The sequence below is a fragment of the Megalobrama amblycephala genome, linkage group LG18 (genome assembly GCF_018812025.1).
Source record: "Megalobrama amblycephala isolate DHTTF-2021 linkage group LG18, ASM1881202v1, whole genome shotgun sequence".
In the NCBI taxonomy this organism is placed as follows: Eukaryota; Metazoa; Chordata; class Actinopteri; order Cypriniformes; family Xenocyprididae; genus Megalobrama; species Megalobrama amblycephala.
The window spans coordinates 36,800,401-36,820,656 of record NC_063061.1 but is presented as its reverse complement, the minus strand read 5'-3'; the positions used below and the strand labels follow the sequence as shown (position 1 = coordinate 36,820,656).

Below are 20,256 nucleotides of genomic sequence, written 5' to 3'. Positions count from 1 at the left end.
TACTATTATAGTATTTATTATTAATAATATAGTTAACATTAAAAAGTTATTAAAATATTAAGTAATCTTATGTAATTGCAGTAATTGCGCATATATATATATATATATATATATATATATATATATATATATATATATATATATATATATATATATATATATAATTTACAACTCTTTACTGCAGAATATTTTGAAATCACTATAGAGAAAATAAATGAAGAAAAAAGGCTTCCTAATCCAAGACTGAGAAGTGAGCGGTCACTGCTGCGCTCTATTGTGGATCTGTGTGTGTGTGTGTGTGTGTGTGAGATTTGGAGGTGTATTTGAGGACAGCACTGAGGCACAGTATGACCATCTGCTCAAAACCTGCTTGTGTGTGTGTGTGTGTGTGTGTGTGTGTGTGTGTGTGTGTGTGTGTGTGTGTGTGTGTGTGTGTTTGTAGGTCAATGGAAACATCCATAGTGTTTCTCTAATGGACAAACATGCACCCAAATACAAAGTCTCTTTCATTTAGTTTCCATCACTAACTTTCAGAATGATTATATTTATGAGATGAGCACACATGAGCATCACCACATGGCAGCACATCATTTGCTCTTTGATTTCTTATACAAACACAAAAAAAGAAGAAATATGAAATTGCCAACATTTTATTTGCTTAATTCTAATCAAAACCACTGTATTTATTTCAGTCCATTGCCAAGGCAACATTTCTAATTTTCATTTACATTTTTTTCAAGGTAGAGTAGGCGATTTCAGAGACGTTAGCAATAGCAATTTAGCTTTGAAAACATGAGATCCCACCATCTTTTCAGATCTCCTCAAAGCCACGCCTCCTCCAAAACACATTACCTCATGTCTCAAAGCACATAACATTATAATAATAATGAACTTAAACAACTTAGGCCTGTCCACTCAAACACAGGTATTTTGAGGTTTGGCCGTTCGTCCACATGCAAACGCAGTATCCAGTCACTGAAACTGAACTTTTTTGAAAACTCCTGCCAGAGTGAAGATTTTTAGAAACTCTGATTGCAGTGTTGCAGTGAACACCGAGATTTTGGCTTCTGATGTCGGAACCGGAACCAGTAATAGAGTGCCCCAGGGATGACGTGTTTTTGTAGGCCAACCCGGAAGTTAACGGCGCACGGGTTCCCTCGGTTGAAAGCCTATGCATTTTTCCCATAGACTTTTGGAAAATCACAAAAAATAAGCTCTGTGTTTAACAAAGGGTTATGACACTTACACGTTTTGTCTATCAAGATAATCTTTACAAGTTAACACAACATTTATACATTTTGAAGCCTAAATAAAGTCGTCAGATATAAAAGGCTAACAGTAGGCTATAAACGGACTACAGCACACCATGGTCGCGGATCAACGTCGTCACCACCAAGCTTCCTCAAACTTTATTTAGAAAACAACTTTATTTAAAAACATGCTCGCTGATTATGATCTGCGCTGTGTATGAATACTTATCCACTTTTTCATGAGAAATGCTGTCCAAATGTCCCGTTTTTAATGATGACGTCTAAAGTCCCCGCAAAAGGAAGTAGTCCCTTTTAGCAATTTGTTAGCAACCGCCGATTTTAAGACACAGTAAAAGATTAAAAAATCACAAGTGGGTTATAACTGGTGTGTTTTATGTCATAGATCAAAACGTGAAAGTATTTAGAGGCTTTGTTAACCACAGACCTTATTTCAGGCGATTTAGCAAAAACCCATTCAAAAAACCCATAGACTTTATAGCGTTGGAACCGGAAGTCCTAAAATGCTAACTCGCTTCCGGGTTTTGCCTACAAAAATGCATCATCCCTGAGGCACTCTATAACCTTTTTTCCAGACTTCTGATTGGCCAACATTGCTTTAAGGTTAGGGTTATATCGCCACCTGTTGGTTTGGCATGCTATTGACAGCATGTTTCTGCATTTACATGTTGACGTGATTTATTTTTTTTAAACGTAGGAGAAACTCAGTTTATAAAAATACCTGTGTATGTGTGGACTAGGCCTTACAGAGTTCTTACTTGTACTACCTGACTGCTGCAGATTAATTTCGGCGTTGATAGTGAAACATAAATCCGAGTCTGGGGACGTGAACATCAGGTAGAACGTTACGGGTTGCCATCTCATAATTAAGGTTACGACATGGTGTGAACGCAGCATAAGCTCGTTGTTTTGGTTCAGGATGAACTGTAAAAGGCAGCTGTTGTTTGTTTGCATAAGACAGACATTTTTTCGGACCTAATGCAATGATTGGATGAACATTTTTTGGTCCTGAAATTTCCACAGAAAATATATGAAGAGTTTCGTTGCAAAACGAGATAACTCCGTTTTTAACATTTTTGTCAAAACATGTTTATTATTATGTTATCATGTTATTATTTTGTTTTATGGTGCTACTTAGCTGTATTTTTTTAAGTTATGAAGGTTTAAATCAAAACAAACCAACTGCAGTTGAATTGATATTAATTGGAATGCACAACCAAAAAACAAGATTTTTGAAAAATTAAAAAAACGGAGTTATCTCGTTTTGCAACGAAACATGTTTTAATATTTAGACCACTTCTATTATTGATTGCTTTGAGGATGTGAAGAGAATTTCAACTAGTATAACAGAAAGTCTGTTTAAAACCCCAGCTTTAAGTTGACGTTTTATAAAAATTAAGGTTTATTTCAATTACCTAAAAGGTTTTAGTTTACATTAACAATGCTGCTTCACAGGAACACTTGAAGTCAGCAATACTCAAGTATGCAAGTATGTAAATGCTTGATTTAACGCGTCATTGCCTCAGAAGTGTGTCAGAACATGATTACAAGTACTTGCGCATTCTCAGCATTGCCAAAAGAGGCACTATAGTGGACATTAGCACAGACTTTCTTCTTGTATGGTCAGTTTGCAGAGATTTTTGCTGAGCATGTTGACATCAGAGTAATAACACATCTGACTGAATGCAGTCAAATCACCCCTTTGAGCTCTGAGGTTTGTGTGTGTAGAGTGTGTTTCCTGATGAACTCCCTCCACCACAGACACACAGACTCCTTTCCCATCATTAAACAGAGGCAGTGGACTTTCTGTTCTAGTTTCTATTCTTCTGCTGTCTGCATAGCAGGCAGTTCCCTGACAAACACTTGCACCATGACTCTGTGTTCTGTCAGGCGTGTGTGTGTCTGTGAGATACTGATGTTCTCCTTATATGGCTGAATCTGTTGAGTCTTCCATCTCGATGAGAGATTATGTAAACTGCTCGCTCTTTCTTACAGTGTGTTTTACTATCAGTATGCTGTGTGAATACTGTGCACAGTGTGATAGATTTCTGTACACAAAGTATGCACTGCTTAGTTTAGTAGTATTGTGAATATAGTCGTTTGCTCATGTTGTTTATACAGAGAATCATCTGTTTGGCTCATTTTGTGTGTGTGTGTGTGTGTGTGTGTGTAGAGCTCTCATATTCCTCTGATAGACGCTTTGATGATGGCGTACACGGTGGAGATGATGGCTGTAGAGAGAGTCGTGGCAAGCGTCAAGCGTTTCTCTACCTTCTGCGCCTCTAAAGAGCTTCCCTTTGACATGGAAGATGCCATGCTGTTCTGGATCAACAAGGTCTGGGGTTCTTTTGTTTGTTTGTTTGTTTTTTTGTTTGTTTTTTACTTTAACTTGGCCATTTAAGTTCACATATAATGTTAGTCAATGTTTCTTGAACCAAAACATGTTATATTTTGAGCTACTGTACCTTTGAGGTGTCTAAGAGTAAATGTTGTATATCAGACTATTAAAGGTGCAATATGTAATATTTTTGCAGTAAAATATCCAAAAACCACTAGGCCAGTGTTATATATTTTGTTGGCTCCGGGACGTGTGAAGAGTCGCCTGTCAATTGCGTCATATCCGCGTTACCCTCGGTTTCCGGGTTTATTTAGTAGAAACCATGGAAACACCAAAGACGCTTTAATATATTACATGTTTTAATTGACAAGGGAACAACCAAGGTTGCCAGGTTTTCAAAACAAAACCCACCCAATTGCTCCTCAAAACTAGCCCAATCGCATTCCGGGGGGTAAAATTTGCGTTTTTGGTGGGACTCCCCTGGTAAAATTCGCATTCCATGGGCTAAATATCACGTTATTTTGGGTCAATTCAACCCACGGACATGAAAAACAACCCGCGGCAACAGTTTAAAAGTAGCCCAATTCTGCTGGAAAACCTTCCTTTGCAACACTGGGAACAACCGTTATGATATATTTATAGACAGAAAACTAATTATTGTTATATAGCTCAACACGTTTAGTCTTATTGTTTAAATCAATTTTCTTGATTTTTTGCGAGTACCATGCTTTACCGTGCCTCAGAGAAAAACACTGTTTTGTCAAGTAGCTAACATAGCATAATCACATGCAGCTTTATTTTTAGTAACAGTAATACAGCATTTTCTCCATCATACAATACGTTTTAAAATTAATTGCATGCCGTTTATCAACACAAGCCATCCAGCATTTAATATGATATTCTAAAATCGATCTATCTTACTGCAGTGTGTAACAGTGTCTCACAGCAGCCGCCGAGCGAACGCACAGAGTAATGTTATAACATCATTTTCAACACTCTCAAATGTATCTAATATGATAAACAGAGCTGTGTTACCTCATACTCATGACCGCAAAAGCAGAAGCGGTGCCAGCGACTGTGTCATAATAAAAGTCCCGCTGCTCGTGAGGCGTGTGTTGCGCAATCGCTACAGTGGTCTCGTTCAGCTCCACAACACTCGCTCCTGCTCTGTTTCATACTACAGTAACGTTAATAATCACATCCATGAACATGATTTCTTCCCGAGTCCAATCCCAATTATTTTCCACCGGCTGTGAGGTGGAGACCACATATCCCAAGATTCCACGCTCAAACTTTGCGTCATCAAGCTACGCCTTTGTTTTGAATAGGCCTCTAGTGACCTCTAGTGGACAGAAAATGTTACATAGTGCACCTTTAAGTTGTCTTGAGAAACATACTAAATTTTAACAACATGCCTGCAATGTGTTAAATCATGCTGACATGTTCATGCATTAGCAACATGCTAATCATGTTAAAAATGTGATAAAAACATGCTAACAACATGATAATTCATGTTAACGGCGTGATAAAACATGTTAGCAACATGCTAAGGTATGTTAACAGAATGCTAAAACATGTTAGTAAAATGCTAATGTATGTTAACAGCATGCTAAAACATGTTAGCAACATGCTAATGTATGTTAACAGCATGCTAAAACATGTTAGCAACATGTTAATTAATGCTAGCAAAGTGTTTAAACATGTTAATTCATAATGTTAGCAAATACGTTAAACAATGTTACCAACATGTTAATCATGCTAGCAATGTGTTAAATAATGTTAGCAACATGTTAATGTATGTTAACAGCATGCTAAAACATGTTAGCAACATGTTAATTAATGCTAGCAAAGTGTTTAAACATGTTAATTCATAATGTTAGCAAATACATTAAACAATGTTACCAACATGTTAATCATGCTAGCAATGTGTTAAATAATGTTAGCAACATGTTAATCATGCTAGCAATGTGTTAAATAATGTTAGCAACATGTTAATCATGCTAGCAATGTGTTAAATAATGTTAGCAACATGCTAATCATGTTAATATGTTAAACCCATTGTTAAATCAGTTTAGCAAAACATGTTAAAAACTGCTAGTAACATTTTTTTATTTTCTCTAAGTAAAACCTCCAAACTTACAGCTGTTCAGTTATATTAAACTTTGTCAAGCCAACATCAAAGTTTGTCTACAAACTTTACAATCTAGTTATTATTAGCTAACATGTTAGCAACATGGTAATTCATGATAGCAAAGTTTTAAAACATGTTAATTCATGTTAACAATATGGTAAAACTCGTTATCAACATGCTAATTCATGTTAGCAAAGTGTTAAATCATGCTAGAAATGTGTTAAAACTTGTTAACAACATGGTAATTCATAATAGCCAAGTTTTAAAACATCCTAGCAACATGCTAATTCATGTTAGCTATAGGTTAAAACATGTTAGTTCATTTTAACAATGTGGTAAAACTTGCTACCAACATGCTAATTCATGTTAGCAAAGTGTTAAGTAATGCTAGCAATGTGTTAAATCATGTTAGCATCATGATAAATCATGTTTCCAATGTGTTAAAACATGCTACCAACCTGCTAAATCATGTTATCAACATACTAAATATGTTTGCAGTGTGTTAAAATCTGTTAATTCATGCAAACAAAGTGTTAATTTGTGTTACGAATGTGGTAAAATATGCTATCAGTATGTTAAATCATGCTAACAAAATGCTAAAACAACTGAAGACCTTCAAACTTCTCGCTTTTAAAACTTTTTTAAACTTTCTGGTCCGGCTTTCTCAAGCCAACTTCAAAGTTTGTCTCATGAACTTTTCAATCTAGTTACAGTTTGAAATGTCAGTTATGCCATGTTCACTGATCTGTATGTGTTTGTGTGCTGCAGGTGATCTTGAAGACGCGAGAGCTCTCTGAGAAGGAACTCAAGTTGAAACAGCCGCTGATAGATTCGCCGTGCCATCAGAAGGTCTGACCAATCATGAGTCTCGTAACCCATCCAATAGTAGACCGTTAGCATGCAGGCCTCCTCGTTGATTGGCTGAGTCACTCACTGTGCATTTTACTACACAGTTTAACCCTGATCAGATTCGATGGCTTTTAAATCTGATCATTCTCTTCTCCCTACACCTCTATTTCTGCTTGACGTTTAACCTTTATGCTCTTCCTGTTTGTCTCTCTTGTCCCGCCCCTTCCCGTCGGATAGTCTCCCTCAAAATGGTACTGGAAGCTCGTGCCTGTAAGTGCCACAGCGCCCCCTGTGTCCGCCACGTCATTCTCCGGGCAAATGACTAGATAGTGTGTGTATGTTTGCCAGGAGGAACGTGTGTGCCATTGAGCATCTCATGCATTCATCCCTCTCTCCACCTCTCTCTCTTTCTCTGTTGTTTGTTGTTTCGTCTCTGTCCGTCTCAGCCTGATCTCATGAACGCTTTGGCCCATTGCATGCTGGAGCCAGTGGAATTCTCTCGTGTGGTACAGTACTCAAACTCAATTGTTTTCAACATTGATAATAATAATGTTTCTTGAGCAGATCAGCATATTAGAATGATTTCTGAAGGATCATGTGACACTGAAGACTGGAGTAATGATGCTGAAAATTCAGCTTTGACCACAGGAATATATTACATTTTAACATATTACACAATAGTAAACAGTTCTTTTAAATTGTAATAATATTTCACAATTTTACAAATAAATGCAAGCTTGGTGAGCAGAAGAGACTTCTTTCAAAAACATCTTACTTTAGTCTCAAATCGAGTAGCAAACGTTTTACACGCACACAATACATCACTCTTCCATGCATCCATCTGTCTTTTCATGCATCCACACATCCAACCATTCAAAGTGTCATTCTGTGGTTTATTTTGTGTTTGCTGAAGGTGTTTGACTTCAACAGTAGAGTGTTTGGATCTGTGATGTAGAGGCAAAGACCCTCACTAAAGAAGAGAAAGTGGAATAAAATTACTCTTAAACTGAATTCGGAGAAATTACTTTTATGATACATACGGTCTTATGTAGATTTACAGACCAAAATAAAGTGTTATTTTCATAAAAGCAACACGCTAAATGCAAAGTTTAAAACTTAAGACCAAGGAGACTCAGGATTTTTAGACTGATTAAAATATATAATATGTATAATTGACACAGAAGAAGCCACTTTGCCACACAACACATTCCACATTATGCAAAAAAATTGCATGAAAATGTTATTTTTCAAGGTTTGTTCCACTCATAATGAAAATTCTGTCATCTGTGAGTATTGTAAGGATGCAAAAAGGCAGATTTTCAGCAAATAATCACTAAAAAAATCTTTTATTTCATTGTGTTCCTCACAGTTATCATGGAATCGAAAGACTTTGAATGTAATGCTAGTAATATAATTATTATTATTATTAAGTTTTACAGACTACTTTTGTTTTCCGTCTTTTTTAGATCTCAGCAGACATAATTACTATCAACATTTATTTTATGGAAAAGTGCTATTTTTCCATACATTTTATGGAAACACATACACGTGTTTATTTCTAACTAAGAACAAAAACATATTTTTTGAGTGACATGAGTCAGTTAAATGACAGGATTTTCATATTTGAGTGAACTGTCATGTGTCATTTAGTATGTGAGAGACTGTGTGTATGTGTCTGATCTGTGTTAAATGCTTTATAAGTCCCTGCCTGCTCTCTCTCAGGTACGTTACCGTAGAGAACACCTGTCTGGCCGTCCTTTCCCTCACCTGGCTGTGATGGAGGACTTGATGAAGGATGTTTGCGATGGAGCGGCACTGCTTGCGGTCGTCCACTTCTACTGCCCTGAATACATGAGACTAGATGGTATAAACACACACTGGGCCACAAATGAGCAGAATAATTTTGTAAATTCATTCTTTATGTAAAATGTTGCATTCAGTTCAACTCAAACATGTATGCAATAATGATTTAGAAATTATTTATACAGATTTTTAAAGTAGTTTTAAAGTGTGTAAATGGCATTGATTCTAAATAATTTCAGGATTCTTTGATAGAATGTTCAATAGAACAGATTTATTTGAAATAGAATTCTTTTGTAACAACCATAAATATATTGAACGTAGTTGGCATTGAATATTACAAATATTGTTGACTCTTTGACAAATTGCCAACAATATTTGTAATATTCAATGCAAACTATGTTCAACTGAACTTAACAACTAATGCAAGAATGATTTAGAAAATATGTACACAATTATGCATATGTATATATTTTAAAAAGTTGTTTTTCTCTACTAGACATATGTCTGAAGGAGGTGCCGTCTCTGTCGGATAGTGTGTACAACATCCATCTACTCCGGGAGTTTTCTAATGAATACCTGAACCGGTGTTTTTATATGCACACTGAAGACCTGCTCTACGGCCCACCCGTGCTAAAGGTCCGTTCCTACATATATTTCATTCGGTACTATAAAAGTATAGAGTTACCTTCTAAGAAACCAAAGGCTGAATAAAGACAGCGTCATATGCATCCTTCACAGTCAAGACAGTCCCAGAATGCATTGCATACAAATCTTATACTATTAAACTAACATGCTTAAAAAAAAAAAAAAGTCAAATCTAATCTAATATGAGCTAATTTACTTGATATGTGAAGATTGCTATTTGTATAGTGCGGAGTATGCAATGTGTTCAAAAACGTTCACTTATGAGGTTCCATTTCATTTAGCATACTGCTTTAGAAGGTCACCGCCTATGTAGGTAGTAGACAGCAAAAGCAGCACACTAGGTTATAGACCAGAGCTTATGTGTGACTTTGACTTGCTCTTGTTCCTCCAGCATAACGTGATGGTTTTCATTGCTGAGCTCTTTTGGTGGTTTGAAGTAGTGAAGCCGGACTTCGTAAAGCCAAGAGACCTACAAGAGATTAAAGATGGTAAGAACCGAGTACTTTCAGATGCACACTTGGTTTCTATCTGAAGAAGTCCATCTCATGACTTATTCACTCTTTGTTATTGTTATGCTGTGTTGTGATTGACAATCTGACAGTGAGAGCACCTCTTCACCCAAAGAGTTCCCGTCCCCATGTGCCCATATCCAATGCCACTAAGCGTAGCTTTTTAACTCCGTCTCCTTCAGCCGACTCACTGGCGACAGCTGCCAATCCTGATGGTTGTATGCGGTATTACTTGCACCCTGAGGAGTCCTTGTCAGTGTAAGTCTGTTTAAAGTACCTAATGATATGTCGTACATTGCAGTTTATATTTTATCATTGTTTACATTATATTGTCACAATTAAATAGCATAGATAGATAGACATGTACACACATGGCTTTTTGCACCTGGCCATTTGCCTTTTCTTGTAAAAGAGCTGATATTTTGTTTTTGTTTCAGAACAAATAGAAGCCCCTCCCCCTCCCACCCGCTCCTCCCGTTACGGCACAGACAGCAGAAGCCCTCTCAGGCAGAGGAGAGTTCAGGTAACTGAACTCATAACTTTTAGCATAATATTGCATTTAAATTGATGAGGTTGATTAAATTGATCAATTCTCTCTCTATTTTTGTATCTCTCTCTCTCTCCTTCTGTGAGCAGAGCTCAGGAATAGGTCAAACTCTTTGTCCCGTATGGATGGACTCATGCTTGGATCGCAGCTTGCCTGGACAGAACGGAAACAAAGGTTAGGGTTAGGTCTAATGTCACACAGTATTGGTATTGTTAATTACAGTTAAAACTATCAAAACTGTTTTTGTTCATTTAAATTCAGCTAAAATAAAATATAAATAAAACTTGAAATGTTGCCTTTGTCAGCTAACTGAAATAAAATACACTGAAGTACTGAAATTACTGAAACTAAAACGGAAATAAAAAAATAAAGCCAAATAGAAATTTAAAAAAATTAATAAAAATGGTAAAATCTCATAACAAAATGACTAAAACATAACCTAAAATTAAAATGAAAACTGTACTCACAAAAATAAATAAACTAAAATAACACTGATGCAGTGCTTCCCACAGGTTTGAAATATACTTGCGGTGGTAGCCGGGTAAAAATCCTCCTATTACCCACGGCACAGAAAATGCACTACATGTGACAAACAAATAATGTGTGATTTTTAACAGTATTTTTATTTATTGAAATTAATTTTAATTACATAGCATACTATTACATTTAATTATATACTAATATTATGCATTGTAAATTATGCAAAATTACAGCATTTAAATGGTTCTCCTTTCTGTCATATAGTGTCTCTCTCAGTGAATGGGACACAGATTTTACTAGTAAAATTTATAAAATGAATAATATGTGTCAAATAATGTTCTTAGTCTTTTCTTCCTGTGGGGGAGACTACAATAATTTACTATGAATTAAATGGAAATCAAATTAAATACAATTTATAGTGTAACCAAAATGCCAATAATGCCCAAAAGAAAAAGAAAAAACTTAGCGTGCGACTTTTAATTATAAACAAGCCCGAAATACACAGGTACTCTTATTTTGAAATGTCTACACAATTTCAGGCTGATCCTTCAGATTCTTACAACCGTCTAAAACATTTTATATAAAGGTCATAAAGTAGACATTGTAATAATTCATGAACTTGCTTCATTGGCAATCACTGGGCAATCACTGGGCATAAATCTGCGCTTTTCATTGATTGAGAATCGCTTTGAAGCAGTCTGAAACGCGAGCATGTAGAACGCGCAACAGCGCCCCCTTATGACTTTGCAAAATGCAGTGCCTGTGGGAATGTTAGCGGGAGTAAACTGTTCTGATGCACACATAACGAGCAGGTACGAAATGCCTAGTTAATCGACCGCGAATGGTTTCATTATCTTGGGCAGATATAAAAATATAAGAGGATAAAAATAATAAAAGCAAAAATGTGTCTCCAAATATACTTGGGCGGCCGTTAATAAACCTGGGCGGCCCGCCATGGTAAAGTCTATGTGTGGGAAGCACTGACTGATGTCACATAAGATGGCTTTTATATAGAATTAATTAGCCATGGACAATCTGACCAAAACGTATACCATGGCATGAATAATATTGTGATATGGTAATAGTCATAAAATATCACTGTTGTTATTTTTGCTGGAAATTCTATGAAAATATATTTATTTATAAAATTAATGCCTGAAAAATCCAGTAAATTAAATACTTTACAAATGAAAACTAATTGATCTTATTTGATTACTTTTTTTCCTTTTATTTGCAACTTGCAGAATCTCTACAGGTTGACACATTTCTACCATTGCACATTTTATACAGCCCAGTCCTGGAATGAACGACTAACCCGTTTAACCTTGTTTTCTTAGACCCATCTCTCAAATGGAGACGGATTGGGAACGTATATGTGGCGATAATATCAGCTTGGCTCGTTCCATTAGCAAGGACAGTTTAGCCTCCAACGTCATCTCCATTACTCCACGACACCGCATCAATGGCCAGCCCCTCCCCCAGACACGTCCCTATGACAACCAGGAGGAAGAGGAGGAGCTATTGGCTGTCATTAACCCTGAGGGCGCTGCTGCATCCAGAGAGAGTTTCTTCTTGGAACCGTTGCAACCCGCGGTTCTACGACCAAATAAGGAGAAAATGGGGATCAGTAAACGGGAGGAGAGTGGCGAAGGACGGGGTCAAGGACGCCGGGGGACGTATACGCCCACAGAATGCATTCTCAACCGGACGTTTACTCCAATCAATAGCATAGATCAAGAAAGCTCTCGATCGCAATCTCCCGGAAGCTTCTTCCTGCACGACGACGCGGAGTGCGTGCGGGACAGTCCGCTCGGAGCCTGGGAGGACATAGTCTCAGACTCTGAGTTTGAGGAAGATGATGAAGTAGAGGTTCAAGAACAAGAGCTTTCCAAAGCACTTCTGATACAAGCTGGGAGGAAATGCACGGGCCTCGGAGAGGAGGAGGAGTCTGTGAAATTGCGTGAAGACTTTTGTGTGCAAGAAAGGGAAGATAAGGAAGGTACGAGCGGGCGGGCAAGTCCCTGCCCTAGCGTGTTGTCGCAGGCCAGCAGCACGTCGACAGGCCGCATGACGAGTTTCGCAGAACGTCGCAGGCACAGAGTCGGATTTCCCGATGGTTGCCCCAGTACTGCAAGCTCGCAGACAACCACTCCCGATGGATCCGAAAGCTTGCACTTCCCGTCGGACAAGAGTCCGGGAACACCAGGTGGCCGACCTGGTCTCGCTTCCGAACTCGTGCACCTTCGCATGCAGTTGGAGGAAAAACGGCGTGCCATCGAGATGCAAAAAAGGAAGATGGAGAACTTGTCGGCACGCCAACGGCAGCAGCTGGGAAAGGCGGCGTTCTTGCATGTCGTTAAAAAAGGGAGGAGCGACACACTGCCACACCCACTCAAAACGGAAATTGTGTTTAAAGAGAAACCGGTTGCGAAGGACGATGCATGTGTTGAGGTTCTGAAAGCGCGAGGAAAGGACTCAGAACATAAAGAAACGTCTGTAACGGCATTAGAGGAGGATAAGGACAATCGTTTGAGTGTCGCGGGAGGGGGTGTAGCTTCAGACGATGTGGGCGGAGAGCCAGATCTCAGCGAATGTAGCCGTTCCATTGAGCTCCTAAACGATGCGATCAGTGCGATACAGCAGCAAATGATGCAGCTGTCTCTCCAGCAGGACTTGCTCATGAAACAGACCGTCCAGTCCCCGCAAGAACAGCCGCAAATCAAACCGAGCACTGTGCCGGCCTTAAACGAACACCCGCCGGAGCAGCCCGAGACTAAGTCACGCCTTTCCGTGCAGTTCACCGAAACTCTTTCCACCGCGACCAAGCGTCCTCCCAGACTCAGCTCGAGTCGTACGCCTCGGGCGAAACCTAGTGACCTCAAACTGAGCAAAGATACCAACAGTCGTCCAGCAGCGAAAGGAAACACTCCGACGCCGGGTGGCAGGACCCCCCGGGCTGAGAATGAGGAAGAGGGAGTGGTTAAAGAGGGTGGGCGTGGCTTGAAAGGAATTATTCGAAATACTACATTCAAACTGCACGAATCTGCAAACAGACACGCCGACAGCCTTGACTCCCCACAAACCGAACTCCCCTCCGTGGAACCGTCACCTGACGATCCAACCCAGGAGCAGAGCGAATCTGGTGGCTCTGGAAAGGAGAACGTTACGGTTCCATCTGAGGAAAACCGAACGAAAGCACAGCTGATTGAAGTGGACCTATCTGAACTGGCTGACCCATCAGAAGGAAGCACAGAACCTGATGGGGAACAGAAGTCCGGATTGGGCTTCTTCTTCAAGGTACCAGAGTGTTATTATTATGGTCACACTTTAGATTAGGGTCCAATTCTCACTATTAACAATATTAACTGTGACTTTTGCCTCAATAAACTCCTATTTACTGCTTATTAAAGGATTAGTTCACTTCAGAATTAAAATTTCCTGATGATTTACTCATTCCCATGCTATCCAAGATGTCTTTCTTTCTTCAGTCAAAAAGAAATTAAGGTTTTTGAGGAAAACATTCCAGGATTTTTCTCCATATAGTGGACTTCACTGGTCCAAATGTCAGTTTCAGTGCAGCTTCAAAGAGCTCTACATGATCCCAGACGAGGAATAAGAGTCTCATCTAGCGAAACGATCTGTCATTTTCTTAAAAAACATAAAAATGTATACACTTTTTAACCACAAATGCTCTGCAATGCACCACACATTACATAATCACATTGGAAAATTCACGTGTGACATAGGCGGAAGTACCGCAATAGGGAGAAAAACTCCATCTCATTTTCTCCTCCAACTTACAAATCATCCGACATTGTTGTTTTACCTTTTGTAAACACTTACTCGGTACTTCCGCCCACATCATGGGTGACATTTCCTGTTGCCTGGTTTGTTTGTTTGAAAACCAATGCTTCTGCTTTAATTTCCTGTATGTAGGATGATCAGAAAGCAGAGGACGAGTTGGCTAAGAAGAGGGCGGCGTTTCTTCTTAAACAGCAGCGTAAGGCCGAAGAGGCACGAATACGTAAGCAGCAGCTGGAGGTGGAGTCAGAGCTCAAACGAGATGAAGCCAGGTATCAGTCACGGCAGATCTACTGTTAATAAATACGAGAGCTTTTCTCTAGTTTCAGCTGTCTTTTATGTGTTTGTGTCAGACGAAAAGCTGAGGAAGACCGTGTGCGTAAAGAGGAAGAAAAGGCTCGTAGGGAGCTGATCAAACAGGAGTACCTGCGCAAGAAGCAGCAAGAGCTACTGGAGGAACAGGGCGTGACCAAACCACGCCCCCGTAACAGAAGGCCACGCCCTAAATCGCTACATCGAGCTGAATCTTCCTGTTCTGCTCGTAAGAAACTTCACTTTTTATGTGCCTGTATTTCTGACTTTAATTTGTGCATCTGTACGTTTGATTTTGAGCTGGTGGTGTCACTCTTTCTCTCTCCAGCGGTTAGTCTCTGTTCTGCTCCCTCTGGATCTTCTCTCTCTTTGGCCTCTGCTGCTACTGAAGGTGACAGTGTGGCATCGGGAGGGGCCAGTTCACACAGGTGAGCATCATCAATGTGTGCCCCACTTCTCTGGACTTAAAGGGATAGGTTTTACAAAAAATTTTGATTTTGTCATCATCTGTTCACCCTCATATTGCTCAAAAACCTTCATGATTCCTTTTGAAATTTCCTATTTTAAAAATTTGATTTCATTTGTAGTAGTTATGAGTTGCCCATCATGACATGTCAAAAGTTAATCGCTACCTCTATAATCAACGCAACTGTTTATACTGACTACTGATAAAACAGCTTTCCACATCCTAATAACATAATTCCCGGATGTGTGTTGTAGGGGGGAGTCTGTGGAATCTTTTCCCATATTGAGCAGAAATGCGAGCAGGAACATGGAACGAGACTGGGACAACGGCTCAACGGCCTCATCCATCACGTCTGTAGCAGAATACAATGGTCAGATACACACACATTTACAGCTCCTTCAATGCATTTATAATATTATGTTATTTTTACAATATTTCGTTTTTAGCATCATTAGCTCAGTTTGTGTTTTCCCCTTTCTGTCCTCAGGGCCCAGATTATTTAAGGAGCCTAGTGCAAAGTCCAACAAACCGATCATCCAGAATGCCATCGCTCACTGCTGTCTAGCGGGAAAAGTCAATGAATCACAGAAGAACGCCATTCTGGAGGTGAGTACGGTTACTATGACAACAGAATGTTCGAAATCGCATTGCTACCATACTATTCTTGCTATTACTATTATTTGCTATTTATGCAGTTCATAGTATTTTCTGCATGCTTATGAACTACTGCATTTCTCAGAATGTGTAGTTTACAACCAGAGCACACTGAAACTATTTTTAATTACTCTATTTTTAATGTTTATTGTTGCATATTATGTACTGTTTCATATACTTTAAAAATAGTATGCAGTATATACTGAACCATTACTATATACTATATTGGATGGATGGACGGATAGATGAATGATTGGATGGATGAATAGATGGAGGGATGGATGAATAGATGGATAGTGGATGGATGGATAAATGGGATGGATGGATGAATAGATGGATGATGGATGGATAAATGGATGGATAGATAAATAGATGAATGGATGGATGTATAGATGGAAAAATGTATAGATGGATGGATGGATGGATAGATGGATAAATGGATGAATGGATGGATGGATGGATAAATGGGATGGATGGATGGATAAATAGATGAATGGATGGATGGATGGATGTATAGATGGAAAAATGGATGTATGGATGGATGGATGTATAGATGGAAAAATGGATGTATGGATGGATGGATAAATCGATGGATGATAGATGGATGGATGGATGAATAGATGGATGGATGGATGGATGGATGGATGTATAGATGGATAAATGAGATGGATGGATAAATGAGATGGATGGATAAATCGATGGATGGATGGATGGATAAATGGATGGTGGATGGATAAATCGATGGATGGATAGTGGATGGATGGATGGATGGATGGATAAATGGGATGGATGGATGTATAGATGAATAAATGGATGGATGTATAGATGGATAGTGGATGGATGGATAAATCGATGGATGGATGGATGGATGGATGGATGGATGGATGGATGAATGCATGATGGATGGATGGATAAATGGATGGATGGATGTATAGATGGAAAATGTATAGATGGATGGATGGATAAATGGATGGATGATAGATGGATAAATGGATGGATGGTGGATGGATAAATGGATGGATGAATAGGTTGATGGATGGATGGATAGAGGGATAAATGGATGGAGGGATGGATGAATAGATGGATGGTGGATGGATGGATAAATGGGATGGATGGATGAATAGATGGATGATGGATGGATAAATGGATGGATAGATAAATAGATGAATGGATGGATGTATAGATGGAAAAATGTATAGATGGATGGATGGATAGATGGATAAATGGATGGTGGATGGATAGTGGATGGATGGATGGATAAATTGGATGGATGGATGGATAAATAGATGAATGGATGGATGGATGTATAGATGGAAAAATGTATGGATGGATGGATGGATAAATCGATGGATGGATGGATGAATAGATGGATGATAGATGGATAAATGGATGGATGGATGGATGTATAGATGGATAAATGAGATGGATGGTGGATGGATGAATAGATGGATGGATGGATGGATGGATGAATAGATGGATGGATGGATGTATGGATGGATGGATGGTGGATGGATGAATAGATGGATGGATGAATAGATGGATGGATGAATAGATGGATAAATGGATGGTGGATGGATAGTGGATGGATGGATGGATAAATTGGATGGATGGATGGATGGATAAATAGATGAATGGATGGATGGATGTATAGATGGAAAAATGTATGGATGGATGGATGGATAAATCGATGGATGGATGGATGAATAGATGGATGATAGATGGATAAATGGATGGATGGATGGATGGATGTATAGATGGATAAATGAGATGGATGGTGGATGGATGAATAGATGGATGGATGGATGGATGAATAGATGGATGGATGGATGTATAGATGGATAAATGGATGGATGGATGGTGGATGGATGAATAGATGGATGGATGAATAGATGGATGGATGGATGGATGGATGGATGGATGTATAGATGGATAAATGAGATGGATGGATAAATCGATGGATGGATGGATGGATAAATGGATGGTGGATGGATAAATCGATGGATGAATAGATGGATAGTGGATGGATGGATGGATAAATGGGATGGATGGATGTATAGATGAATAAATGGATGGATGGATGGATGTATAGATGGATAGTGGATGGATGGATAAATCGATGGATGGATGGATGAATAGATGGTTGATGGATGGATGGATAGATAAATAGATGAATGATGGATGGATGGATAGATGGAAAAATGTATAGATGGATGGATGGATAATGGATGGATGATAGATGGATAAATGGATGGATGGTGGATGGATGAATAGATGGATGGATGGATGGATGTATAAATGAGATGGATGGATAAATTGATGGATGGATAGATGGATAAATGGATGGATGGATGGTGGATGGATAAATCGATGGATGGATGAATAGACGGATGAATAGATGGATAGTGGATGGATGGATGGATAAATCGATGGATGGATGTATGGATAAATGGGATGGATGGATGGATGGATGGATGGATGGATAAATGGATGGATGGATGGATGGATGGATGGATGGATGGATGGATGGATAAATTGATGGATGGATGGATGGATGGATAAATGGATGTATAAATCAATGGATGGATGGATGCATAGATGAATAAATGGATGGATAGATGGATGGAGGGATGAATGGATAGATAGATGTATAGATGGATAAATGGGTGGATGGATGGATGGATGAATGGATGGATGGATAGATGAATAAATGGATGGATAGATGGATGGAGGGATGAATTGATAAATGGGATAAATGGATGGTTAAATATATTTATTATCAAGATGGTATTCAATGATAATATAAAAAAGTTTAAAATGAACAGTTATATATTAAACTTATATAGTTTCTATATTTATATGCATCTTTATATCCAGCTGTATTTGTTTGAATACGTAACGAGTCATTGCCATAAATCCACAGGAAATCGAGCGATGCGAGTCCAACCACCTGATAATCCTTTTCCGTGACGGTGGATGTCAGTTCCGGGCGCTGTACATCTATTCCCCCGAAACAGAGGAGATCGTCAAGCTCAAAGGCACCGGGCCGCGATCCATCAGCCGCAAAATGATCGACAGACTCTACAAATACAGCTCCGACCGCAAGCAGTTCACCGTCATTCCCGCCAAATCCGTCTCGGTCAGCGTAGACGCTCTCACCATCCACAGTCACCTGTGGCAGGCCAAACGGCCGAGCACCTCCAAGAGAAAATGATCCTCGTTTCCATTGGCTCGTCAGATAGATCCGCTGCTTCTGATTGGCTACTAGGTTCTGTTCCATTCTCTTAAACTGCCGTTTTGCAAATGAGCAGGCCTCCTAATATCCTATTGGTCCACGAGCTTCTCAAATTCCAGACTAGACTCCTGCTTTCCTGTCGGCTCACCAGCTGCTGCGCTCCTATTGGCCACTGCGCTGTGACATGAGCAGAGCTGAGGAAGTCAGAAGTGGGTGGAGCTTGATGTTTGATTGACAGAGTTAATGAATGTGTTTTAGAATTATGTCATCGTTCAGTGTTGTTTTTTTTTTTTTTTTTTTGGCAGAAATCTGCATGTGGCACTTTTCTGTTTGATTTTACCGTAGTATTAATTTACACAGGAACGAAAGACAACACTCCCACTACTTGAATTCTGAATCATGTGGTTACACAGAGGCGTGCGAATGTGCGTACGAACGCTTCTGGTGTTTTGAGTTCTCATACCTCTCCATATGCTGCTGTTCATACGTGACACTCACTTTAGCAGTGCAATGCAATGAACATGTGACAAGGGATCTGTGTGTGTGTGTGTGTGTGTGTGTGTGTGTCAGCTCTTCATGGTTTTAAAATGTTTTATCATGAAATGGTTCTGTATTATCCATCTTTTGTCTTTTCTTACATGTATTCACACTAGCTGCTGACAGTATTAATGTACTTCACTGAGGAACCAGATTGTCATAGATACACATTGCCACTGATTGTGTGTGTGTGTGTGTGTGTGTGTGTGTGTTCAGTAAAGAATGTATGCACTCCAGGGTCTCCTGTGAGCAGGGCTTTCTGTTGTATATGTTTGGATTGTACAAAACTTTGCTTTAACATTTCTTTATTATTATTATTTACCATATATTTATTTTAAAGAAGAACACTGAAATTTAATAAATTATACAACCAAAATGACGTCTCATGTGGTGTAATTCAGCAATCTGACCAAAATTTAACAAAGTAATTTTGTTAGATGTGATGTGTATTCAACAGGGGGCAGCAAATGATTCTATGACTGCTGTACCACCTGACCACTGCATATTCATACAATATTATATTTCTGCAATACTGGAGACTGCTATTTCAGGATCGCATGTTTTAGGTCATGTCAGTTTAAACATTCAAGTGATTTGAAACCATTTGAGTGCAAGAAGACATGAAAGAGAACTGAACTCAGACCTCACATGCACACACACTGAACACTGAATATATATCAGGCT

The 20,256-nt window shown here is 39.0% G+C and overlaps 1 protein-coding gene across 8 annotated transcripts in view; it reads left to right on the top strand.

The window, feature by feature from the left end:
- camsap1a (calmodulin regulated spectrin-associated protein 1a) overlaps nucleotides 1-19,948 on the top strand; it is a 31,533-nt gene extending 11,585 nt beyond the window's left edge. For 2 of the 8 annotated variants that reach the window (XM_048165944.1, XM_048165945.1), the window contains exons 4-19: nucleotides 3,442-3,603; nucleotides 6,506-6,586; nucleotides 6,824-6,856; nucleotides 7,033-7,092; nucleotides 8,309-8,450; nucleotides 8,886-9,025; nucleotides 9,426-9,522; nucleotides 9,636-9,801; nucleotides 9,981-10,066; nucleotides 10,180-10,264; nucleotides 11,908-13,867; nucleotides 14,507-14,643; nucleotides 14,725-15,111; nucleotides 15,404-15,519; nucleotides 15,637-15,755; nucleotides 18,724-19,948. In XM_048165944.1, coding sequence (XP_048021901.1) covers nucleotides 3,442-3,603; nucleotides 6,506-6,586; nucleotides 6,824-6,856; nucleotides 7,033-7,092; nucleotides 8,309-8,450; nucleotides 8,886-9,025; nucleotides 9,426-9,522; nucleotides 9,636-9,801; nucleotides 9,981-10,066; nucleotides 10,180-10,264; nucleotides 11,908-13,867; nucleotides 14,507-14,643; nucleotides 14,725-15,111; nucleotides 15,404-15,519; nucleotides 15,637-15,755; nucleotides 18,724-19,014 — 4,062 coding nt within the window. In that variant the 3' untranslated portion in view covers nucleotides 19,015-19,948. The remainder of the gene's footprint in view (nucleotides 1-3,441; nucleotides 3,604-6,505; nucleotides 6,587-6,823; nucleotides 6,857-7,032; nucleotides 7,093-8,308; nucleotides 8,451-8,885; nucleotides 9,026-9,425; nucleotides 9,523-9,635; nucleotides 9,802-9,980; nucleotides 10,067-10,179; nucleotides 10,265-11,907; nucleotides 13,868-14,506; nucleotides 14,644-14,724; nucleotides 15,112-15,403; nucleotides 15,520-15,636; nucleotides 15,756-18,723) is intronic. The other 6 variants (XM_048165951.1, XM_048165949.1, XM_048165952.1 and 3 more) reach the window with 6 other exon arrangements.
- Nucleotides 19,949-20,256: the final 308 nt, after the last annotated feature.